This window comes from Microtus oregoni, unplaced genomic scaffold (genome assembly GCF_018167655.1).
Source record: "Microtus oregoni isolate MIOR12 unplaced genomic scaffold, Mior012 000013F_ref0000133, whole genome shotgun sequence".
In the NCBI taxonomy this organism is placed as follows: Eukaryota; Metazoa; Chordata; class Mammalia; order Rodentia; family Cricetidae; genus Microtus; species Microtus oregoni.
Genome location: NW_024543072.1, coordinates 47,795,144 through 47,818,673, shown reverse-complemented (window position 1 = coordinate 47,818,673; position 23,530 = coordinate 47,795,144). Strand labels below are relative to the sequence as shown.

The 23,530-nt window shown below is 38.4% G+C and overlaps 1 protein-coding gene across 1 annotated transcript in view; it reads right to left on the bottom strand.

Annotated features, from left to right (window-relative positions):
* Hmcn1 (hemicentin 1) overlaps positions 1 to 23,530 on the bottom strand; it is a 441,231-nt gene that overhangs the window by 304,542 nt on the left and 113,159 nt on the right. Inside the window, exons 3-4 of the mRNA XM_041662626.1 lie at positions 11,077 to 11,235; positions 10,053 to 10,175 (exon numbers count right to left, since the gene is read on the bottom strand). Coding sequence (XP_041518560.1) covers positions 10,053 to 10,175; positions 11,077 to 11,235 — 282 coding nt within the window. The remainder of the gene's footprint in view (positions 1 to 10,052; positions 10,176 to 11,076; positions 11,236 to 23,530) is intronic.

Here is a 23,530-nt window from a genome sequence, read left to right as displayed (position 1 = left end):
AGTCCTACTTAGTATTTTTTTAAAAAAAGTGTTTAACATTGCCAGTTTATTCACTGGCTTTCTCCCATTAGAATAACAGATTGTGTTAATGCCATTACAACTACCAATGACTCCTTCCTTGTCATGTATTCATTACAGTACATGAAGTAATCTGTGTAGCAAATGTCTGTTTTCTATGTGATGTCTCTAAGCATTATTCATTATCCCTTTAGGAAAAATAAGGAATCTTCAAGCCAAGAGAAAAGTGCATCCAATGGCAGAAACAGCCTAAAAACTGAACCTCAAAGCCAGGCATAATGGTGCGAATCCCAGACCCGAGAACAGATCTCTATGACCTGGAGGCCAGTCTGGTCGACATGGCAAGTTACAGGCCAGACAGGGCTACATAGTAAAACCCTGTCTGAAAAAAATTGAAGCTCTGTGTATTCGAAAGACAATATCATCTGATGTATAGGCAAAATCAAGTGACTATGTTAAAGTTCCAGTAGGTTCTCATAGATTCCATTAGAAAAAACCCCGTCAAATCCACGGCAGAAAGTAATACTACAGAGAGTTCTGAACCTAGATTCTGGGCCAGTCTTAGGTCTAAACTCTGCACCCCAGTTTATGCTGTACCTACGATACGTGGGTAGAAGCCATCCCTACACATGAGAAAACAATCTGCGACACAAGTCCCTTCTTCAGTTCTTCAAACACTAACACTTTGTGGTAGGTCACACATTTTATTCCAGTTTCTCTGGATAAAAATTTTAAACCTCATTGCCCTCTTTCCTTTCTTTAATTATTCACTTGATTGATATTAAGCATCTCAGATCCACTAAACATCTGGCTCTCTAGCAGGCAGAGAAATCCTTAATGCATGCAATTAGTGCTAAGTAGGATATGGCGGCATGGAGAGGAGAAGTGACGGAGTTGTTTGGAGGAAGGTCATGGTATTGATTGCTCAGGGGAGGAGGGTTTCAGAAAGCAGAGCTGTTCACAAGGTCGTATTCTACAGAGGAAAGGCAAGGCTGACATGAGAGCCTTGGAACACATGAGCACAGCAATTTAGATTTGGGTAGGAGTCAACGATTACAGAATTTGTAAGTATTGTGAGGACAGAAGGAGTAATCGCTGCTCAGAAAGTCTGGTGAACAGAAGGGCTGAGAATGCGAAAGAAACAAAAGCACAAGGTAGAGTTTGGTTTATGGTTTCTTCTTCGTGGAAATGCTTTCAACATTTTTCACTTCTAAAATAACTCTCGTTTTAAACATAAAAAACACAAACATGTGAAAGGGAGTGGGAACATGGTTCAGTTTGCCAAGTGCATGCTGTGTAGTAAAAGGACCTGAGCTCGGGTTCCCAGTACCTGTGCAAAGTCCAGGTATCGTCACAGCACCTGTAACTTCAACATACATGTACATGCATGTGCACCTACACACACCCACACTCACATACTCACATGTATGTGTACAACAGAGTCACAAGATAAATTTTTAAAATTATCTATGATTATACCCTTAAACAATTGCCATCGAAACATGTTTAGGTACAATCCTCTCCTTACAAGAAGAAATGTGCATCAAATTATCAATATTTTAACAGCAGTCTTAGCAAATACAAAATGTTAATAAATATTGTGTAAATTAATAATTGTATTTACTGTTATTTATATTTTTATCAGTTGTTATATTACTAATTAAGTAATTTAATAAATATTATTAAAAAGACCATGACCAAAATTTTTTTGGGGGAGGTTTCAAGACAGGGTTTTTCTGTATAGCCACGGCCATTATGAAACTCACTTTGTAGAGCAGGCTTGCCTCGAACTTACAAAGATCTGCCTGCATCAGCCTCCCAAGGACTGGGATTAAAGGTGAGAGCCCCACTGCCCAACCCTAAATACTTTCTTATATCTCACAGATTACAGATACTTAAACTGCAAATAATTCAACCAATCCATATATCTTTTTTAAATTTCATAATAAAACACAAAATGACCCAAAGATGCTTTAATGTAAATAAACCATGTCTATTTAAAGTCATAAGACTTTACAAGATTTTTGTTTCCCTTCCTTACTCAGTCACCAAAGTTATTTAAATAGCATACTATATGACTTTGATGTGCCTTGTTCTCCTGCAGAAAAAAGAAAGGCCAGTTTGCAATTGTCATCACGAACAAAAATCGTAACCCAAATGCTCCATGGGAGTTCTTTCTAAGGAATTCATTTCCCCCTTATGCCTTTCCTTTCACAGCACCAACACCATCAGTTCAGGCTAGGAATGTGTGAGGAACCGGGAAAGTATAGAAAGCATCATAGACTCTGTCTGTATACTTATCCTAGGTCACAGAACAGTCTTCAAATAAAACATCCTTTCTTTTAACTCTTCCATCGCCTCTTTACTATGGAAAAAATAAGAAGCAAAAATTAGATTGTCCATGGCATTCTTATTTATGTTGAACCATAGAAAAAATTGTTTTTTATTCTACCATTGGTGTGTGCTTTTTCTAAACAAAAAGCTTTAGAAAGCAATCTTTTAAAATTCATTATATAAAATATGAAAGGGTGCATCCAGATTGCTGAGTCTATGTAAAAAAGAGCTCATTAAAACAGCACTTGTTTCAGCACTGCTGCTGTTCTGAGTTCCTTGTGCCCTCTCATGGGTTGACTCTCCAACAGTGATTCACTGCTCACTAGCTGTTTCAATCCTAGACGTCACATAGGGTGACAGCTTTCTCTCCATTCAAATCTGTGTTTTCCATTACAGTGCCAATTAAAAAGAAAGAAAGGCACTAAATGGGGAAGATGGCTAATCTCCGTCAAGCCACGTGGAGTTTAAATGCATTTTTTAGATACTTTAAAAGTAGGCACAGTAAGTGTGGTAGTTAAGGGCCCTTGTAAACCAGCAGCAGCTATGCAAGAAATCGATTTGGTTTGGTTAGCTCTGACAGAGTTGAACGTGATAGTTTATTTTAGCTTCTAATCAAAATAGCATCAGCTAAATGGACCAATTTATTTCTTTTCCTGTTTGTTTTGATCCTGTTAAAACCATGCAACTCACTGGCCAATTTCTCCTCAAACAACATTTCTTTTTACCTTCTAAGAAATATTCCTCCAGGTATTTAAGTTAACTACATCCTGTGTTGAGATGGCTCTTCTTTCTGTCTTTGTTTCTTTCGTTTGTTGGTTTGGTATGTACGCGTGCGTGCATGTGTGCGTGCGTGCGTGCGTGCGTGCGTGCGTGTGTGTGTGTGTGTGTGTGCATGCATGCATGTCTTAATAAGATGGATTACTGAGGGGTATCCATTCTATTTTCTGCATTTTATGAGCTTGGATAAGGTCAGGATTGTCTCTATGAGGAACTGTGGGATAAACTTTCCTGTACTTTTCAAAGGCAGTGAGTTCTGCTCCCTCTCGGGAACCTCATTACCATTACAGATATGTGGCTGCAGTTCCTAACACAAGCTTCAAACTGTTCTCAGAAACAAGACACAAAACCCAGAATCAAGGCAGAGGCTCATTTTGCAGGGCTTCTCCTTCTAAACCACATGTTCTCCACTCCCATCTCTTCTGCCCCCACTTGTTACTCACACAGAAGGGTGCGTATGCTTCCCTGTTGTTGTATTTAGCCTAAATGAGACGCTGATGAGAACAGTCATGTCCTCCCACCATTTTTGATGAATACTATGCACTATGTATACTTTAAATGTCATTATGAAAAAAATCCACATGTTCATAAGACTAAGGTCAATGGATACTTTTAATAATAAAATTAATGATTTTAATTTTTGTTCTAACTAAACAAATGGAAACACAACGTACATGTGGTTTTATTTAACCATATTAGTAACCAATAAAATCTTTCCCAGGTGCCTGGAACATGTGTTCCTAAAACAATCACTCAAGCATACGTCAACCTGAACACAACAGTGGAACAAGGGAAGTATTACATTGGCACTGTGTGGATATTGCTTTCTGATGTGTTTGTGGATACGGACATAGTATCTATATCATTTTCATGTATGAGCTCTGAGCCTTGTGCTTTAGTTTTGACATTTAATGAGGTGAATTCAAAGAAGGGTTGCTGGAAATGTTTCCACATCATCTCCACACATTTCCTGTCACCTTCTAGAATGTGAAAGCCGTCTCTGATACGTTTTCAAACTCCAGAGGAAACACTTGCTTCTACTCATTTTCAAGGTCAGCAGTAAGGTTAAATTTTGAAATGGCATCCAAAGTGAAATTCAGAGTAGAAAGGAACAAAATGGCGGATACCTCACTTCACATCTCTAATTATCCAAAACCCCAAACATTTCTCGTAATTAAGCTCATAGTGAAGACATTCTAGTCAAAAGTAGCTGTTGGCCAAAAGAGCAGGAAACAGCTGTGCCAAATGCTTTAGCAAAGTTTATAGGTTCTCTGGTCTAAGTAATGAACTCAGGGAAAGAGAGTGCTGACCCAACAGGGAAAACTAAAGCCAGATGATCTCTAACCTGTGAGGCATTTTGTTGCCAGGCTGTTGGACTTTCCATAGAATGTCACTTCATCTTTCTCACTGTGGTTATTTCCTTCAAGTACCTAGTGGGTTCACTTCTGCATGTCCTACTGGACGTTCTTCAGTGGTGACAGAGGAAATGTGGCCTTTAAAGAAAGGTCCCAGTACATGGTACGGTGAGGCGAGGAGATCATCCTGTCTCTTGCCCATAACAGAACCCATGGACCTGTCCAGTCCAGCCCATGATGCACTTCCAGCCCTTTACCTCACTTCTCTTACAGATTCTCCATAGCTTGGCACCTGTTCCTGTCCTCTTGGTGGCTGCACCTACAGGCATCCACTCCAGGAGACTGTGGGCGACTGAGTTTTATTCTTTCCAGAGTTCCTGAGACAACCTAGCTCAAATGGTGATGAAAGGAATGCACTCATCAGAGCGCGTAGGACAAAATAACCCCTCCATCTGAATTATTTTTATCACTATCATTGATGCTATCATTCTTTAAATCGTTAAATTCTTCACCTTTTAACGGTTTTATTGACTTTTATTAGCTATGATAGAGAGTAAAGCAAATTTTAATGTGAAGTAACTGTGTGAGTTTAAGGGTCTTGCAGGATTCTTCTGCAGCTCCGGGTCTGTTCCTCTTTAAGCATTTATATGGGAAGATGATGCTTCCCAAGTGGTATTGTCCTTCTGATGACTCCGAAGGATAAGAGCATCATCCAAGCAAAGTGTGGCTGTTCTCTTGAACAAAGGAGAAACCACTGCCTTTAAAGACTGCCAGACCGGATGGCTGTTTCCATCTCCATGGGATCCTATGTACCTCACTACAAACACTCCTCATTTTCTTTCGTCTTTACAATAGTCCTATGAGGCAATCAATGGCTGTGCCCTGTTCACAGAAGGGTCCATAGTCCCAGAATGTTGCAGAAAGTTTTTCATAGAGGTGTCCTTCTAAGCCAGAGGCAGAGAGGTCATTCAAATTCAGGTCCTTCTGGATCTAAAGCCCCAGAGTTTCCAATGCCGCCTTTGATCTCTCACCCCAGATGCAACACACACAATATATATTTCTTTGGTTTGGGACATACCACTTTAAAAATAATATTACTAGAATATTTAAACTAGAATGCATCACTAAAGAAAAAGAAAGCTAGTTAATATTTATACATCTTAAACTGAAGCTCCTATAATGTAATATTAATGCTATTTTCTCATTTTACAGCTAAAAATACAATTGAAACATAGAAAACTGCATAACTTGTTTAAGGTCTCATGCCTAAGGTATGAACAATGGTCAGGAACCTGCTACACAGGGCTTGTTGGTTCTGCATCTTTGTCCTTCCAGAGCAACTGTTTACTCATTTCCATGCCCTGGGATGCTGATCTTAAACTCTGCCTCAACAGGACCCCAGAATTTTGCACTCCAGTGATATTTAGGGAAATATAAAAGGGTTTGATTCTTAGCCACAGGGCTTCAGTTTGCCTATCCCAAGCCAAAGTTCTTCATAAGTCTTTAGTCTGTGTTTTGCTGGGTAGTGTTATGAGCTTCTTCTCCTCCTCTTCAAGCTCAGGGAGAATATAGATAGACACTCCTTACTACATCCTTAATGTTCCATTGTTCCTTGATGGCCGCCTTTAGGCCTGCCCAAACTGTGGCATACTATCATTCGTTAAACAACCTTTGGTCCCTTTGAGTAAATCATATGTCCTCTGCTGCGATGGCTACTGATAACCCTGTCAATAAGATAGAACATCTGCAGGAATGCTAATTCTTACTAAAATGAGAGAAGCCCACCAGGCTGAGATGTCCAGGAAGAAGTTTTTAATGGGGATGAGATGGTAGAGGTTATGCCTGTGGGAATGTGGAGAAAGGTTTGGGAGCTCAGGACAGGTGAATGACCTAATTGACAATGTATTCTTCATGCGTGCCTCCCTGACACAGAATACAGCCTTTGACCCTTTTATATCAAAGCCAGCATTAAATAGAAGGATAACCACCCAGCTTCCAAGTAAATGGAATGGCACAGTGAAGCTTGGTCCCTTTTCAAAGGTGAACTAAGATGTGTATCTTAACCTGTGTTTTCAAAACACAAAAACCACCACACGGTGATTTAGAGGTCACTGGTACTCAACCAAATAATTTCACTTTGGGTTTCCTTTTATGTTAAATATAGATGAAAGACACCTAGATCCTCCACATATCCCTCCTAAAAGGACAGAAAATGAAAACTTCAAATGAACCGAAGCTGTCCTCCCACCAGGTTCTTAGACTGATTTAGTAAGTTATGAAGACAAATGCACAACACTCTTAAGTTTCCTTTAAAATGAGTACATGAAAATTTTCTCATGAATAAAGCGTAAGGACTTAGTGTCTGGGTTTTGTGTTCTTAAATGAGTACATAGCATGAAGTCATCTATTTCCCTATGAATTCATAGCACTTGTGGAATAAAAGAATTTAAAACAATTGGAAAAGAAAAATCTCTAAATTATTATCCCAAACTTTTGTGAGTCCTATTTGGCCAATGTTACAACGCTTCCTATTAACAAACCTTCCATTCTGGTGACTTTGTTTATTGGATATATTGATTGAGACATTTTCAGCACACCTTTATAATATCTTCACTCATGAACCAGAAAAATGAAAATTCCCAGTTTTTCCTGGGTCCTCCCACTCAGGGCTCTTTCCAGCTGTCACTTCTCCAGCACAGATGGTGGTATAATGCCCTCGGGGTAAAGGCAAAACAGCACCACATGGTTAGAACCCCTTGTCTTAGTCACTGTCCTTCTACTGTGAAGAGACATTACGACTAAGGCAACTCTTATAAAAGAAAGCATTCAGTTGGGGACTGATTTATAGTTTCAGGAGTTTAGTCCAATATCATCATGATGTGGAATGTGGAGGCATGCACAGGACTGGAGCAGTAGCTGAGAGCTTCACATCCACAGGCAGAGGGGGAGAACTGGACCTAGCATGGGCTTTTGAAATCTCAAAGCCCATCCCCAGTGACACACCTACTCCAACAAGGCCACACCTCCCAAGCCTTCTCAAACAAGGCCACACCCCCCAATGACTAAGCATTCAAATAAATGATCCTGTGGGGGTCACTGCAGTATCAGTGAGCATTTAGTCATCACATAGCCTGCCCAGTACCTTGTACAGAATATTCCACCTGCATTCTCTTTTAATATTATGGACACCCCCTGAAATAGAAATTCTATTATCTCCATTTACTGAAGAAGGCAGCTAGCCTTCACAGAGCCCATGCCACAAAGAAGTATGACATTTCTGGGTTCATCCACTTTTATGTAACTGGCTACTCACTTGGCTTAAGAAAAGCATCATTTCCCTAACTACCGACACTTAGCACTAAAATGAGTTAGGAGATTGAACCCAGAGACTGGGCTTTCTTAGTTGTTCAGTATCCTTTACAGTTGTTTGATTGGCAGACTTGTATCAAGCTGCTGGCATCAGATCAGGATTCAGGAGTATGCACAACAAGACCCAGGAGCAGAAATTTTCCCCAAGTCACCCCTAGTCAAAATGCCTTTGTGTTGAAGATTACCACGTTGGGTGCCACTCTGTTTATGGAATGGTGGGCTGCATCACGCCAACCGGCTAGCTTTACCCGAAATAATTACACGGAAACTGTATTTTTTTAATCACTGCCTGGCCCATTAGTTCTAACCTCTTATTGGCTAATTTTTACATCTTGCTTTAACCCATATTTAATAATCTGTGTAGCATCACGAGGTGTGGCTTACCAGAAAAGATCTTAACCTGCGTCTGTGTCCAGTGGGAGAATCATGGCGACTGGCCTGACTTGGCTTCTTTCTCCCAGCATTCTGTTCAGTCTACTCCGCCTACCTAATTTTCTGTCCTATTAAAGGCCAAGGTAGTTTCTTTATTAACCAATAGACATATGATGCTCCTCCATCACCTTTGAATCTCATTGGTCCACGATAAAAGAGACATCACATCCTTTCCTGAAGGAGACTTGAGGGACACAGACTGACAGAGAAGACAAGGCTCATACTTGCTCCTATCAAACTCTATTTTACAATTAATAAATACATAAAAATGGAAATTTTAATATTTAATTTGAAAATTAGGATCACTTCTCACAGTCTCATCAAGCCTTAAGCTGCTGTGTCCTCACTGAAACCTGAGAGGCTGATCCAACTCCTCGCCTCCCCCCCTCCCCAGGAGATCCCAAGCATGCCTTAAGGGCTTCCAGAATCTAAGTTAAAAACAGCTTCAACCAGCAAGCTTTTCATTTCTTTCAAGCCTTTCTCATCCTATTATTACAGTGTATGGGACGAGACAAGAAACACAGTTCCTGGGAGCCCTGCACTCTTTCCTAGGTCCTCCCCAGACATCCTACCTCTCCTTTGGGTGCTTTTGTTTTCTTTTCTCAAATTAACTGCAAGGGAGTGCCTTGTAGTTGTTAGGCCCCATTCAGGAGTTTATGAATCCCTAATGGTGACGTAAGATGGGCTCTAGTTATTGCCCTCTCAACAGACATGACTTCTAAGAAAACTTTTAAATTAAAGTAACCATCCAGGTTGGTCATGGAAATAGTTGATAAAGGTATTTTTACTTAATTGTTTCTTCTGAAAAGTTGTAATTTTCTATGCATTCCATGGTGATGCAGTGAGCATTTTGGTTAGAAGACAGCTATGAGCCATCTCATTCAAGGTGCAAAGGAACCTGTCATGAAGTCAGTAGATACTATATAGATACAAAGATCAAATAAGCTAAATGTGAATTATGCTTTCTCAGACTTTATCTATGTTCTGGTAAGTCCCTAGAAACATAAGTAGAAGTCAAATAGATAAATTAATAGGAAAATAAAATGTTATTACCATAAGTGAAACCAAGGCAGGATAAATTTTCAAACAATACATTTTTCTTACAATGATTTACAGAAATTTTTGCCAATATTTTTCTCAAATTCTATGGTTATTGGTCATAGATTTTAGATTTTTAACACTGGATAACAAACCTCACTGGAATTGCTTAATAATTTTCTCACATTCAACTTCAGTAACAGATCAAGCCTAATTTTACCTGTTATCTGAAAGTTACTCATCAATAACACCAATTAACTTTTTAAACAACATGAAATACAAAGAGATTTTATTGAACTAAGTGAATGTTGAAATTTTAGTGCTTAAATGACTTGTTACTTGTTACTGTAACATTATTCAATCTGGCCGGGCAGTAATGGCGCACGCCTTTAATCCCAGCACTCAGAAGGCAGAGGCAGGTGGACCTCTGTGAGTTCGAGGCGAGGCTGGTCTACAAGAGCTAGTTCCAGGAAAGGCTCCAAAGCTACAGAGAAATCCTGCCCCGAAAAACCAAAAAAAAAAAAAATTACTTAATCTGGAAATCAGGATTAAATAAATCTGTCTCCACACAGCAGTTCATATCAGTTAATCAGTTACTGACACACATGTGGTCTAAGGATAAGATCTGCAGGTTGTAGCTGTTTCAGAACTCAAACTCATCACAGTTAGAGTGGCCTGGCTGACTCTGACAGAGTAGCTAACAAGGTAGACCTACTTTACCAAACTGACCTCATTCACTTGCTTTTTGTCCAGATGGAACACTTGGCCAGAACTTGTAGAGGCGATTTCTTCATAGACTTTGTATCCAATATGGTTCCTGTCGTCACAGTCTCCGGTGAGCACAAATACCACCTGAGATTGGTAAAAGTAGAAAAGAGTTTAATAGATTTCCAGAAATCAATATATATTTATTAGCACCTGTTATATGCTATATAATGCAAATGAATACGGTAATTATTAACCTTATCTTCCGTTTAACCACAGGCCTGTGCAGAAACAGTTACTTAGATTTCAGAGCGAGTTTGGCTATGGAAGTGAGACCACAGCTATGTTAGCTTACCCAGTGGCCTCAATTTCTCATCTTATCGTGTATCCATGCACATTGCAAAGAAGTTTGAAGACCTTACTAAAGAGGTATTGTCTATATTATTATCTTTGGATCTGAGTTTGGTCATCTGGGAGAATCATTCTGTAAGTTCTCTCTTTCCGCTCAAGACACCTTTTGGATTTCTGTTCAATCTCCGGTGTTTCTGCCATGGCCACAAGAAGGGCATGACTAAAGTGACCTGCTTCATCTTAAAAGAAAAGCCAATAAACCAAAAGCACCTAAACATTCCTAGGCAAGCATTAGTGGCTTAGGTTAGCTAAAGTGTGCAAACATAGGAAAGTAAAATGCTGTTTTTAACTGTTGAGTTTTGCTACATGGCAATAATTAACTAATAATGCTGAATAAATAACTCAGGAAAGACTATCCATAAAAAGTGGCATTTCAAATATAGACCTAACATATAGGGTAAGGTGTTAATAAGTACTTTAATTAATCTGCAATCATTTCTTCTTTGTAGTCAAAACCAAAGTATCAATATGCTATTGACAAGTATGAATTTCCTACATTAGAATTAGACGACATGTACCTACTATGTTGGTAGATGTGCAGTTAAATGATTATGTCTTTTGATATTTATCACAAACAGAGTCATCAAAAGGGATAAGCAACATTCCACACGCAGGTCTAGGGATGATGGCTACTTACTTGGGATTGTTTCTGCTGAATCAGCTGCAGTACCTCATGGGTGAGCCGGTAATCCTTGGATCGTGCATCAGTGAAAACATAGATGAAGGAACCAGGAAGGGAAATTTCCAAGGCAATTTTTATAGCGCCAATACTCATTTCTGGACAGTCGCCACCACCCTGTTGAACAGAAAGCAAGATGAAATAATTTCATGAAGAAATGGGTATTTCTGTCCTAAGTGACTTTAGGAGTTTAAAGGTCAAACAATCACTTTTTACTTTTATTTTCTGACAGTTTGCTACCAGATGAATCACTTTTGTGAGTAGAGCATGAAAAAGATATAAATTGATACAGACCTGGAAAAACTCTGTACTTAGGGAAAAATTTTATTCTTCCTGAGGTTACAATAACATGACCTACCTGTAGTAGTAGGAGCGGCGGGGCTGCGTCCCCAGCACCCCGGCTGCCTTGCTAGCTTATGCCCTGAAATAACAACACACAAACTGTATTCTTTTAAACACTGCTTGGCCCATTAGCTCTAGCCCTTACTGGCTAATTCTGATATCCCGATCAACCCATCTCTAATAAACTGTGTAGCACCAGTTTTACCGGGAAAGATTCAGCATGTCTGACCTGGCCACTTGCTTCATTGCATGCGTCTGCTGGGGAGAAGAGAGCATGGCGTCTCTGCTCCAGAGAGCAGAGCTGTCGAGTCTGAGCTCACTTCCTCTTCCTCCCAGCATTCTGTTCTGTTTACTCCACCCACCTATGTTATAACCAATAAAATGGGCCAAGGCAGTTTCTTTATTAGCCAAAGACCTTACTCCATCACCTCCCCTCTTTCAATCTTGCTCTTTGGGATTAGCTGGCCTAGTCACTCTTCAGATACACTCCGAATGCTTTGTGTTTCAAGGGTTCTTGAAGTAATTTCTTTCTTACAATCTTTGAGTGGTTCTTATTACAATAAATGACCTTGAATGAGTGTATACTTGGAAAGTGAGAACTAGTCACTACTTGTAACTGATATCTGAGATGTTAACTGGCCCATAGTTTTCTGGTATCAGAAAACAGGAAGAGTATTCTCTCTGTGGGCCAAGCATCAGAGCCCCAGGGAAAGGAAAACGTTTCTGTAAGAACTAGCAGACAATCTCAGGGAAGTCAGGAAACTTAGGAATACCGAGTAAAATGGAAATCTTTGAGTAACATACATTGGAATGTACTATACTTTATTTTTTCTGCCCTGGATGTAAGTGCACTTTTATAATTCAAATGACATTTTCTCTAACTTTCACATTTCCACACACCAATTATATTGGAATTATATATACTGCAAGTCATTGTAAGTAGTAAAATCATTTATAATAAATAAAACCATTCTTTTCTCCAAAGGGAACAGTATCTTTATTATCCTCCTATTAATATACAACAGAAAATTAAAAGGAAATACTATCTAGTAACTTATCTTTTTTAAAGATTTATTTGTTTGCTTGTTTGTTTGTTATGTATACAGTCTTCTGCCTGCATGTGTGCCTGTACATAAGAAAATGGCACCAGACCTCATTACAGATGGTTGTGAGCCACCATGTGGTTGCTGGGAATTGAACTCAGGACCTCTGAAAGAGCAATCAGTGCTCTTAACCTATGAGCTATCTCTGCAGCTCCTCCTATCTTACTGAAGTATTTCATTGTAGATATAGTACTCTTAAAGGGAAAAAAATGAGTTTCTTCTTTTTCCAAAAGAAATCTATATTAAAACCTTCTCTAACACTTAGGTTTGGTTTCCTGACAATTTTAAATAACAAATAACCACCAAGATACCTACAGAGGAATGGCTTTATCTCTTCTGTAATATATAGCTCTTAAGTAGCCTGATGTGGCTGCTGAGCAACTGAAATGTGGTTAATAAAACAGAGCAAATAAATTTTGAATTGATTTCATTTTATTAATATGTATTTAAATTTAAAAATTAAAGGGAAGCTATTTTTTACTAATGACATACTTGAATGATAATACTCTGGATATTTTGAGTTACATTGCTACATTTTTAAAAATTGTGTGAGAGGGGCTGGAGAGATGGCTCAGTGGTGAAGAGCATTGCCTGCTCTTCCAAAGGTCCTGAGTTCAATTCCCGGCAACCACATGGTGGCTCACAACCATCTGTAATGAGGTCTGGTGCCCTCTTCTGGCCTGCAGGCATACAAGCAAAACAGAATAATGTATACCTAATAAATAAATAAATAAATAAATAAATAAATAAATAAATAAATAAAATTGTGTGAGAGTTTCATACTGCAATTTATAAGACAGAACTTTGGAATAGTCTGCTATTGGACTTCATTAAGAATGCTTCAATTTAAGCTAGAAAGATAAGGGCATTGACCTATAAGTCTTCTGTAAACTTCTTAGCAGAAGTTATAAGAGGCAAAATTCAAATTGTTTTATTTTGCTAAGTATAAGTTAATGTCTTCGTTTATAGTTTTTAGTAGTAATAAACTTATAAACAAAGTTTATAGCTATGTATTTACATATATAGATTGTTTCTATAGTTATACACACAGGTAATATTTAACTACCTGGCTTATTTACAGGTTTTTCATTTCCAAACATCAAGTGATATTTGATACTCATTTGGGCATGGGAGAATTAGACAAAAATAACATTATTATAATTGTGCATTTTTATCAATGAAACTCGAAAGTCTAGAGAGTTTAGGGGGATTTGTTTCAGTCTTACGTATGTACTGATTTAAAAGGTGAAGATCACAGAAATGAGAATGAAAGTATGAAAGCAGATGCTGGAGAAAGTGGCTCTTTAAAATTATTTTACAGCTTTGTTTTGACCTCAATAACAAGTATGAAAATGTAAAATGATAACTCATAAGAGATACACCACAGCAAGAAAAACAACTGCCTTTCTAGTTAGAACTTTGTCGTGGTTTTTAATTTTTGGTTATGGATACGTTCATAAAATGTATTTGATAGTGAACATATAAAATCCAGTAAGACACTCCACAGTTCTATTTCAAATGACCACTCTAAATATATAAAAGTTAATTAAGTTGTATAGTCTTTGAGCTCGGTTATTTGGGTGTGTGATTTCTTTTTATCTGCTTGATTTTATAAAGTTTAAAAATAAAATAAAGTTTTATCTTAAATCAAAAGGTAGATAGATTTGTTTTACTTTTGACCAACATCTAATACAATAAATCACTTCAAATTTTGAATTAAAATTTATCAGTAATTGTTTGCATATGTTTTCTGTACTCATGGAACTGATGGGAGGGAAGGTTGACACTATGAATTGTAGTGATAAGCGTTAAAAATTGCTTAAATGTTTCCAGCATCTCTATGTTTTAAACTACTTTGCAGATACCTATGTCTTTTATTGAAATTTTTAAAAATAACCTAAGTTTGGCAAAAAAATACTTTTATTTGTAAGAATACTCTCAACTTGTATTAATGCAATATCTACTCTGAATCAAATACTGAGACAAATATTAGTATATACTGCTATATAGCTTATTCTTTACATTAATTAATCAACATTTTTATTGTTGTTAACATATTTGGTTGGCAAAACACTAAATGGTGAAAAATCCTTTGCAAGTGGCATAGTTATCAAGTGAAGAAGTGGAGACTGAGCCCCATTCTGCCTGGGAGGAGACTTTTGCTGACTTCTGTTCTACAGAGTAGAGGCTTGCCTAAGATATGGTCAAAACAGAGAAAGAAAATTCTCAGTGTTCAGGGCTGCTCCACCAAATACTGTTCCTGCTTAGATTGCCATCTTGTTGAGTTTAATGATGACTCATATTCCCTTCCCTTTTCCCCGCAGAACGAAGCAGTGCTCTGTTGTCACCTGATGAATGGACGCACGAGTGGATGGATGTGAGTGAGCAAACATGCAGATGGTGTTGTGAAAGGCAGCTGACACAATCTAGGCACACGGGCTACATTCCCTCTGCACTTCCTTTTGATAGCATCCCAGAGCTGAAGGAACCCTCTAAAAGCACAAGGACCAAAGTGGCTCTTTAACCATGAATAGGCAAACAAAATACATAAACATATATGTACATGTGTATGCATATATAGAAATATACATGCAAGTACATGTATGCATATATATTTCTACATATATGTCTATTGTAAGCAGTTTATGAAACTTCTTTCATCTTTGCTCTTTCTCACTCTCTCTTCTTCCTTCTCTTTTCCCTCTCCCTCTTTTCTGCCTCTTTCCACCCTGTTTTCCCTCTTTGTATGCAGTGAGTTTTTTTTTTAAACAGGAGAAAATAACCATGATTGTGTACCTAAAGATATCAACACAATCACAGAAACATGCACAAATTAAAGATAGCATAAAGATGAACAACATAATACAACAACTTCAGCAATTGCCAAAGCAAGTAATAGGGAGGGTCTGATTTGATAAACTTTGGAATTTTTCTTTGAACTTTGCATATCAGTATCAGTATCAATGAAATATCAATATCAGTAGGAACATTCTTGCCCAGTCTTCTGATCCTCATTTTGTTTTTATAATTCTACAGAGAGATACAGTTTGCTAAGTTGTGGAAGATACTTCAAATGTAAAAACATTTACTGAAAAATAAAACATAGAGGCATGTGACCTTTCAACAGTAAACGCTGCTTCTGGAATAAACTTTGCACAGGCAGCAGCCTCAGAGCTACAGTTACGTCCAATAATGAATTCCTGGAAAGCGAGATTATCCAATGAATGGAAATCTTATCAGTGGAGGAAGCAATAAAACACAGATTGTCTTGCTGTCTCTTCTAAATACAAGACAGGGTGGGAAGAAGCTGGAATAAACTGAACCTTTGAACTCTGAGGAGTTAGAGAAATTTGAGGACTCTCTCCAAACCCTAAAGGAAGATGTTATCAAAGGAAAGGTCAAGGCAGGAGGCCAGCCAGCGGCAGAGCAGCCGCTCTCCCATACTGCATTGCTCCTCATCAGCCCACTTCATTCTTCCTTGAGTTTATTTTCCGTGACCCAGGCCTCGGTTTTCTTTCTTTCTTTTTCTATCTAACTCAAAGCTGTCAAAAACTGACAAATTCCAAAATAAATCATTTTTAAGACGAGAGTCTTGCTATATGGCTCCAGCTATCCTCTAATTTGTAATCTTTCTGCCTGGGCCTCTGTAACATTTGGATTTACAGTCCTATGTCACCATGCCCAACTCTAAGAACTCTGTATAGGAATTACAATGCTTACCGTTAGTCTAACATGATGGTGTTCTGCTGAATTTTGAGTCTGGTCTCGAAGTCAGGCTAGAGTCGCCTGGCACAGAATGGACATGCTGAAAGGGTCTTAGTTGTGCAGTTTGTACTTTAAGGGGAAATCAGATGTGAAACCCAGTTTCAATTAATCAATATTTTACAACCTTCAGTTATGGATATCACCGGTGACTCTAGGCCATGAGAACATAATGCACATGTGGGAATGATCGGGTTATATTAAACCTCATTCTCAGTTGTGTCCAAAGCAAGGCTAAAATAAATCAGCCCTATGGCAGAGTTCACAGGCACATGTGCTGCCCTTCATCCCTGGTAGGAGTCCCCAAATCATGCTAATGCATGTCACATACCCAGGAACATCACATACCCAAGACTGTCACCTTTGTATTATGCTACCTTTGCTACAAAGAAATGGGGAAATACGTTTTCATAAGGTGGGCTTCAAATTAAAGCCTCAATGGCTGATCTTTATGTTGGATGCTGTAAACAACAACAACAACAATCGTTCCCATGCTGCTTGGTTATCAACTATCAATCAAAAAGGTAACTCATCAGCAAGTGACCTGCCAACGTGTTGGCGCTTTTATAGTAAGTGAAGCTTTGTTGAGTCCCAGAAGAGGATCCGCTGATTACAATTCAAATATTCATAGGGAATATACGATGTTTCAGGCAGCTGATGCTTTACATGGGAATTAAGAAAAGTAAGTACAGGGGCTGGAGAGATGGCTCAGAGGGTAAGAGCATTGCCTGCTCTTCCAAAGGTCCTGAGTTCAATTCCAGAAACCACATGGTGGCTCACAACCATCTGTAATGGGGTCTGGTGCCCTCTTCTGGCCTTCAGGCATACACACAGACAGAATATTGTATACATAATAAATAAATAAATAAATAAATAAATAAATATTTGAAAAAAAGAAAAAGAAAAGTAAGTACTATAATGTTCCCATAATCCAGGAGCCTCTTCTTGTTTCACAAGAGGGGTAACAGAAAGTATTCATTGAAGAAGGCAATGGTATGAAGGCCAGCAAGTGTAACATATGATATGTGCCACCTGACACCACCTCATTCCGAAGGCATGTAGAGGTACGCAGGCTAAACTACAGGCAAAATGTGAAACTGATCATATGGTAATCCCAGCTTCATCCTGGTGGCACCGTCTCTTCCCAGCTATATCTACTTAGTATAGTATGTCTTCCTTTGTTCTTCAAGCTCTGTGCTGTTTTACTGTGAACTCTTTTCTCATCAAATTAAGACAAGAGTTCTTTTCTAGAGGGTGTGAATCCTTGATCACGCTTCCTAGATGGCCCTGTGTACTCAGAAGACAAGACCCAGAAGGCAGCCAGGTGGGACCAATGCTGTCCTTGCAGCCGTTATTTGCTGCACTAAATACTAGGTATTCATACTGTCAAAATCTGCTCCAGGTAGCCCAGTTTTCCCCAGCCGCTGCTCCCCGCTTGTTTCTCCCTGCTACTTCTAGCTGTCTATCCAAGTCTCTCTTCTTTCTGCTTCAACGCTCACATGCACATTTTTAATGCTTTGTGGTATATTTGATGATGTTTTTATTACAGATGAGTCCATGAAGATTGTAATATTGACTATTTACTCTAATATGATAAAATATATATTTATACTACACACTTTTATGACTTTGTTAAAGTGGATTAGTACAATTCATTTTACTAATAAAACTAATTTTGAAAGCTTATAATTTATGAAGATGTTCCCATGAGGAAGTTTTATATAGACAGGGTTCATGGTCATTAACTAACCAATAAAACAATCTGGTAAAATGAGGACCGCATATACAATACAGTAGACAAATGAGGATTATTAAAAATCAACACATACAAAGAAAGATGGAGCCTTGGTTTAAAAGTTTATATGCAGAAACCCAAGGGACTTAGCTGATGACTAGACCACTATTCACTAATGTGATGTGTCTGCCAACAAGAGCAGATACAGGGCTCCAGCATCAGCAGATGTTGGCGCCCAGATGTTACTATGTGCAGGTCCCAGGTGTCATCTTCGGACAAAAACCAGGACTGAAATTTCTAGTTAGAGCTGTTTGGCTCTGGAGTACTGATAGCGCCCTGGGAAGGATCCAAGCATCTGACAGTTAATTGCAAAGACAATATTCAAAGTCAGTTTCAATTCCAAGGCTCCACAACTAATCTTCCATTTTTCACAAGACCCAAGAAGTAAAACTAAAGGTCTCTTGGAGAAATAAATGCATCTGATCTATTTAGACTGAGAAGAAACCTCTCAGTTTTCCTTTCTATTGATTTGATTAGAAGAAACGTAGTCACTTTACTCTGGTAAACCTCCCTTTGGCAAGGAAGCATTCTGACTTCCAACCACCATCTAAAAGCAGACAGAACCAGATCTGTCCATTACTGTGGGGAACGGACAGCCCCTTGGTGGGTTAAGTAGCTGATAGGGACTGAATCGTGCATCATATGCTAGCAAACTGTTTCTCACCAGGAGCCTCAAATGTTAATTTTGCAGAGTGTTATGTATTTATCCTTAAAATCAGTCTCACACAGGTGCATTTTGAAAGAAACATCGAGAGACTTCCCATTCCCATCCACACCTATTCTGCTCTAGCCATCTGTATATTCGATTTTCCAAACAGGCAGAATATGCTTCTATAATCTTTGTCCTTGGACATTCGCCCAAAAGGTCATTTTAAAAGATCAATCATTCCTTTAGTTCTGGATATGGCACCAGAAAGCGTGGCTGAAAATGAGGCACACATTTCCACAGGTGTCCTCCACTCTCAGTCTCTTTTATTTACCTTTGAGGACACAGGGTAGCCCTCAAGGGACTTTTACTCTTTCAGAAACTCTAACAAAAACTCTCAGAAGCAAACTAGTTGTCAAGATGTTTCATTGGCCACAGATCAGTTATCATACTAAAGCTTCCATCATCATCATCATCATCATCCAACTACATAAAAAGTACCGATAGTCACTCTTAAATAAACGTGGCCCCTCTAATTTAGTAGAAATTTTCTAAGGAGAGAGAGTAACTTTCTAATTACAATTAACTTCGCCATTTTCTGCTCGGCAATTTTAGGTGAGCTAATTACTCAAGAGCTGTTGGGAAGCAAGAATAGAGGTAAAAAATAATTGAGAAATAAATTCATTTTGATAAGGATAAAGTCAGCCCTAGACTCCCAGCTGCCTTTGATTATCTACTTTCCTGCTTTGAACTAAAAATAAAGGAGAAATTTTGTAAATAAATATGTTAATTTGATTATATTAACAAGGTCACTTAAAGCATTAGTTAGAAGAAAAGTAACAGAGCAATGAAGGGCTGGTTCAGGCACAAAAAGCCCCCAGTTTTGTTCTGGTTTGATTAATAATTTTTTTGAGATTATAATATAATTATATTACTTCTCCTTCCTCTTCCTCTCTCCATGGCTTCCCATGAACCTCCAGCTTACTCTCATTTTAAATTCATGACCTCTTTTTCTTTAATTGTTGTTGCATACATATATACATGGATATATAAAATGTATGTATATAAACACACATGAAAACATACACATGTGTGTATAAATGTATATTGAGTGTGTGTGTGCGAGACAGAGAAAGAGAGAGACTATATGAATGTGGTCAGTCTTGGTGCTCAAAATTTGGGGAACTAAGTGAGATATGCCATGTAATATCTCAACACTGGTATTTATTCATTTGTGAGAAGACATAGCACCTAGAAACACTTGCAAAACTTACCCTCGGGCACACATTCCATAACTAATGCAAATTAATGTCTTAAGTAGGTGGAGAGTGTGTCCCTTCAAGAAACAGTACAAGGAGCAGCGGCAGTAGCCGCCACTTCCAATTTTGGATCAGATGCCACAATTCACTCCTGAAGGCTGCACATGCATTACAAATTAGACTTTTCAATCAAAGTATTTTCCTCAAGTTAAACAATTAAGTACACATCATTCTTTTAGAGTCTATATTTTGTAACTACAGATAGATGTAAATATATGGATGTATTTTATGTATAGTAAATATAAATAAGATGCGTAAGTCATATATATGTTAAAAGGAAAATCTTTTTAATATAAAAAATGTGAACTACAGCACCAAATATAAAAATAAAATCTTCTAAACATTTACATAATATTTACATCCATGGTGATGTATAACCCATTCTCTTTTGGTTTTGAATCAGGTTTCATTTTATTTGGTTTCTTTGTTTGGCATCTTACTATAGAAGTAAGGAGTGCACTTGCTCCAGCTGTGTGACTCAGAACACAGGAAGTTACATAAAGCACTTCCTGTCTGTGTGACTCAGAACACAGGAAGTTACATAAAGCACTTCCTGTCTGCCACTGCAAATTCTTCTAAAGCTGGCATTATCTTGGTTTCCATTTGTGAGCACCGTTTGCCAGCTTAGCCATAGTGTCTCATGGTCTCTGTTGGCAGAGAATTTCAGTGTCAACCATTCTTCTGGGACAGCCAAACATCTCCCTCACACATCCATCCACCGCATGTACACCTTGTGCTCCTCCCTATGCTTCTGTTAAGGACGGAGAGAAATCAGACCCCACCCTGATCTTCTTACACTCTGTCCTCCTGCTATGGGAACATAGCTGTCCCACATACATTTGGGCTTTTAAAAAGTCTATTCCATTAAATGTTGCAAAAGAAAGTAAGTTCTGTGGGAACTGAGGGAGGATCAACAGTATATACAAAAAAAAAAAAGCTGTGAGTGCTATTTAATTATGTAGAAATCTCTTGATTATTATTTTTGTGGAATTTTCTCTTGCTATTTCCAATGTTTGACTAATGCACTTTTTGTTCTTTAAAACATTTGGATAAAATACTTAAAAGCGTAACAGTGCCAATAATATTTTCTAAAACTCAACAGGCTTTATAATTTCTTATAAAGAATGTGACCCCAGGCAGCACTCTTCCCTGAATATTTACAGCTTTATTAATTGCCAAGCCTTGTGCACTCTGAACACCATTTGTTGTCCTTTTGCCTTCCCTCCTTGTCCCCAGAGAGAAAGTTCATTTGCCTTTAAACTCATTTCTCTGTCAACAAGATGAAAAGGAATAAAACACAATTAATGCAATAAACATAACGATTTAAATGTAGTCACTTTGTCCTTTTTTTCTTGGAAATGTTTAGATTGGTTTTCTTATTCCATTTCTCTATGGGAAAATAAACTAAGATGGATGCGGTGTTAATGGAAAAGTATTTAATGTACTTCAAACTGAATCCCTTTTCTTATTTTCAAAATCAAGTTAGATGTGAAAGGAAAGTTTTCAGATGTTTGCTTTTCCAAACAAATCCAAGGTTTAAAAATGTAGCAATTCTTACTTCGCTCAATGCCAGTGATTGGGCAGGGGGAGGGGAGGTCCAGAAATTATACCCCAAATAAAATCTACTATCCTACACAAAAATTTTATAAAATATATAACATACTTAGTTTTTCATACTAATTTTTGAAACAATAAAATATTTTCCACGCAAAGAACAACGAGAAAACAGTGCCTATTTCTTAGATTAAACACGAAGTACTAGTGCAGTCTAGAGTTGCTGGATTGTTTTTTTTTTAATCTGACCCTTACTTAATACAATTTTTGCCTTAATTAGGAAAAAAAAGAAGCATTTGCTAGAAATTTTCAAATTAAAATACTCCCGTGGTATTCTTGATGCTTGTAATAGCGCCCAGGCCTGAATGAAATGAAAAACTAAATATCTAATTTCTTTCTCGACAAGATATTCTAATTGACCTCTTGTGGATCTTATGACAACACAAGTCAAAATAAAGCAGCAATAAATAATATTAATAAGATGTGCCTCGCCCAGAGCAAATCTCCAGAGACATGGACACCAACTCCAATTCTGAGAGATTATTCTTTTTTAATTGGAGGTAAAAATCAAACCACCCTAGATATTGACGGCATCAGATTCAATTCCAGAGGGTGCTAGGCTGAGCTTTGCCAAGAGAGTCAACGGGTGTGAGTCAGGAAGCAGGTCTTTCACCCTGGAGACAAATGGCTCAGGGAGGATACGGACACTCCCTAAAGATCCTTCAAAATGCAAACAGGGAGCGGCAGGAAACAGCAGTGCGGTGCCAGGTCTTATTTGGAACACAGCTATTTGCAGTCTGTTCAGACATTTGTGATTACGTTCCGCTGCCTTCTTACAGAGGCGAAGGCGAATTCAATCTCTTCCTAATAGGTCCTCAGCTCCAAAGTTCCCTTCCCTGACCTTTCTGGGTCTCTACAACATCCTGAAAACTGGGATTGGGTTTTTAAGATATCTTTGCACCAGTGAGTTCAAATCATTTTGATATAATGTTGCTGCTAACAAACACATTTTTTAAAAAAACTGTCATTCACCTGTGCAACAGCTATGTAAACTACCCCCCAACACCCTGAATCACCGCCCGGAAGGTGCCCAGGCTGCACCGAGAACTACAAGGCTCTTATCATCAAGAGTTGACAATAGAATGAGTGAGTGTGGAGATTGAGACCATGCAGAAAATGGAGTTCCTCAAGTCACAACCCCTTAACAGGATAACAATTCTATAAAGACTTTCCCCCACACTCCCCTAGAGAATTCTAAGGGCTCTAGAAAAAAGAAAAGTGACTAAAATGAAGTAGCAGGTTAATGACTATTGTAGCAATGTGCCATAAGGTCGGGGGGATGGAGGATTACTGATAGGAAAGGTGACAAGAAGAAAATTCATCAAAAACAAGAGCACTCAAGAGGTAATTGTGCAAGTTCATTTACATATCCGTTAGCGATAACTCACTCCGTTCAGTACGCACATCAAGACACGCACAAAACAGAGTGACCTTCGCGGTCCCAATCAAGCTCATCACCTAACACTGCAACTAATTAAACATTGACACTGTAAGATGTGCTCTGACCTGGGCTCGTATGCATATTCTGCCATGTCTATTCGTCATCTCACTCGCGTTCCTATGTGAACATGCTCTACACGTCAGGCATTTCTTTGGATAATAACGTATGATGTATAATGATGCCATACATGTTCCTTCGATGTAAATATGGCATCTGCTCTATGACAGAGAGGTAGTGAGATAAGAACAAGCCGGGAGGAAAGAGCAGGAGTCTCTGAAAAAATCACATCCAAGATAAGACTTTTTTTTATATGATGAAGCCCTAACAGGGGTCAAAGTTCAGAGACGTGTTCTGAGACTTTCATCTACAGAAAAGCAAAACCCAGAGCAA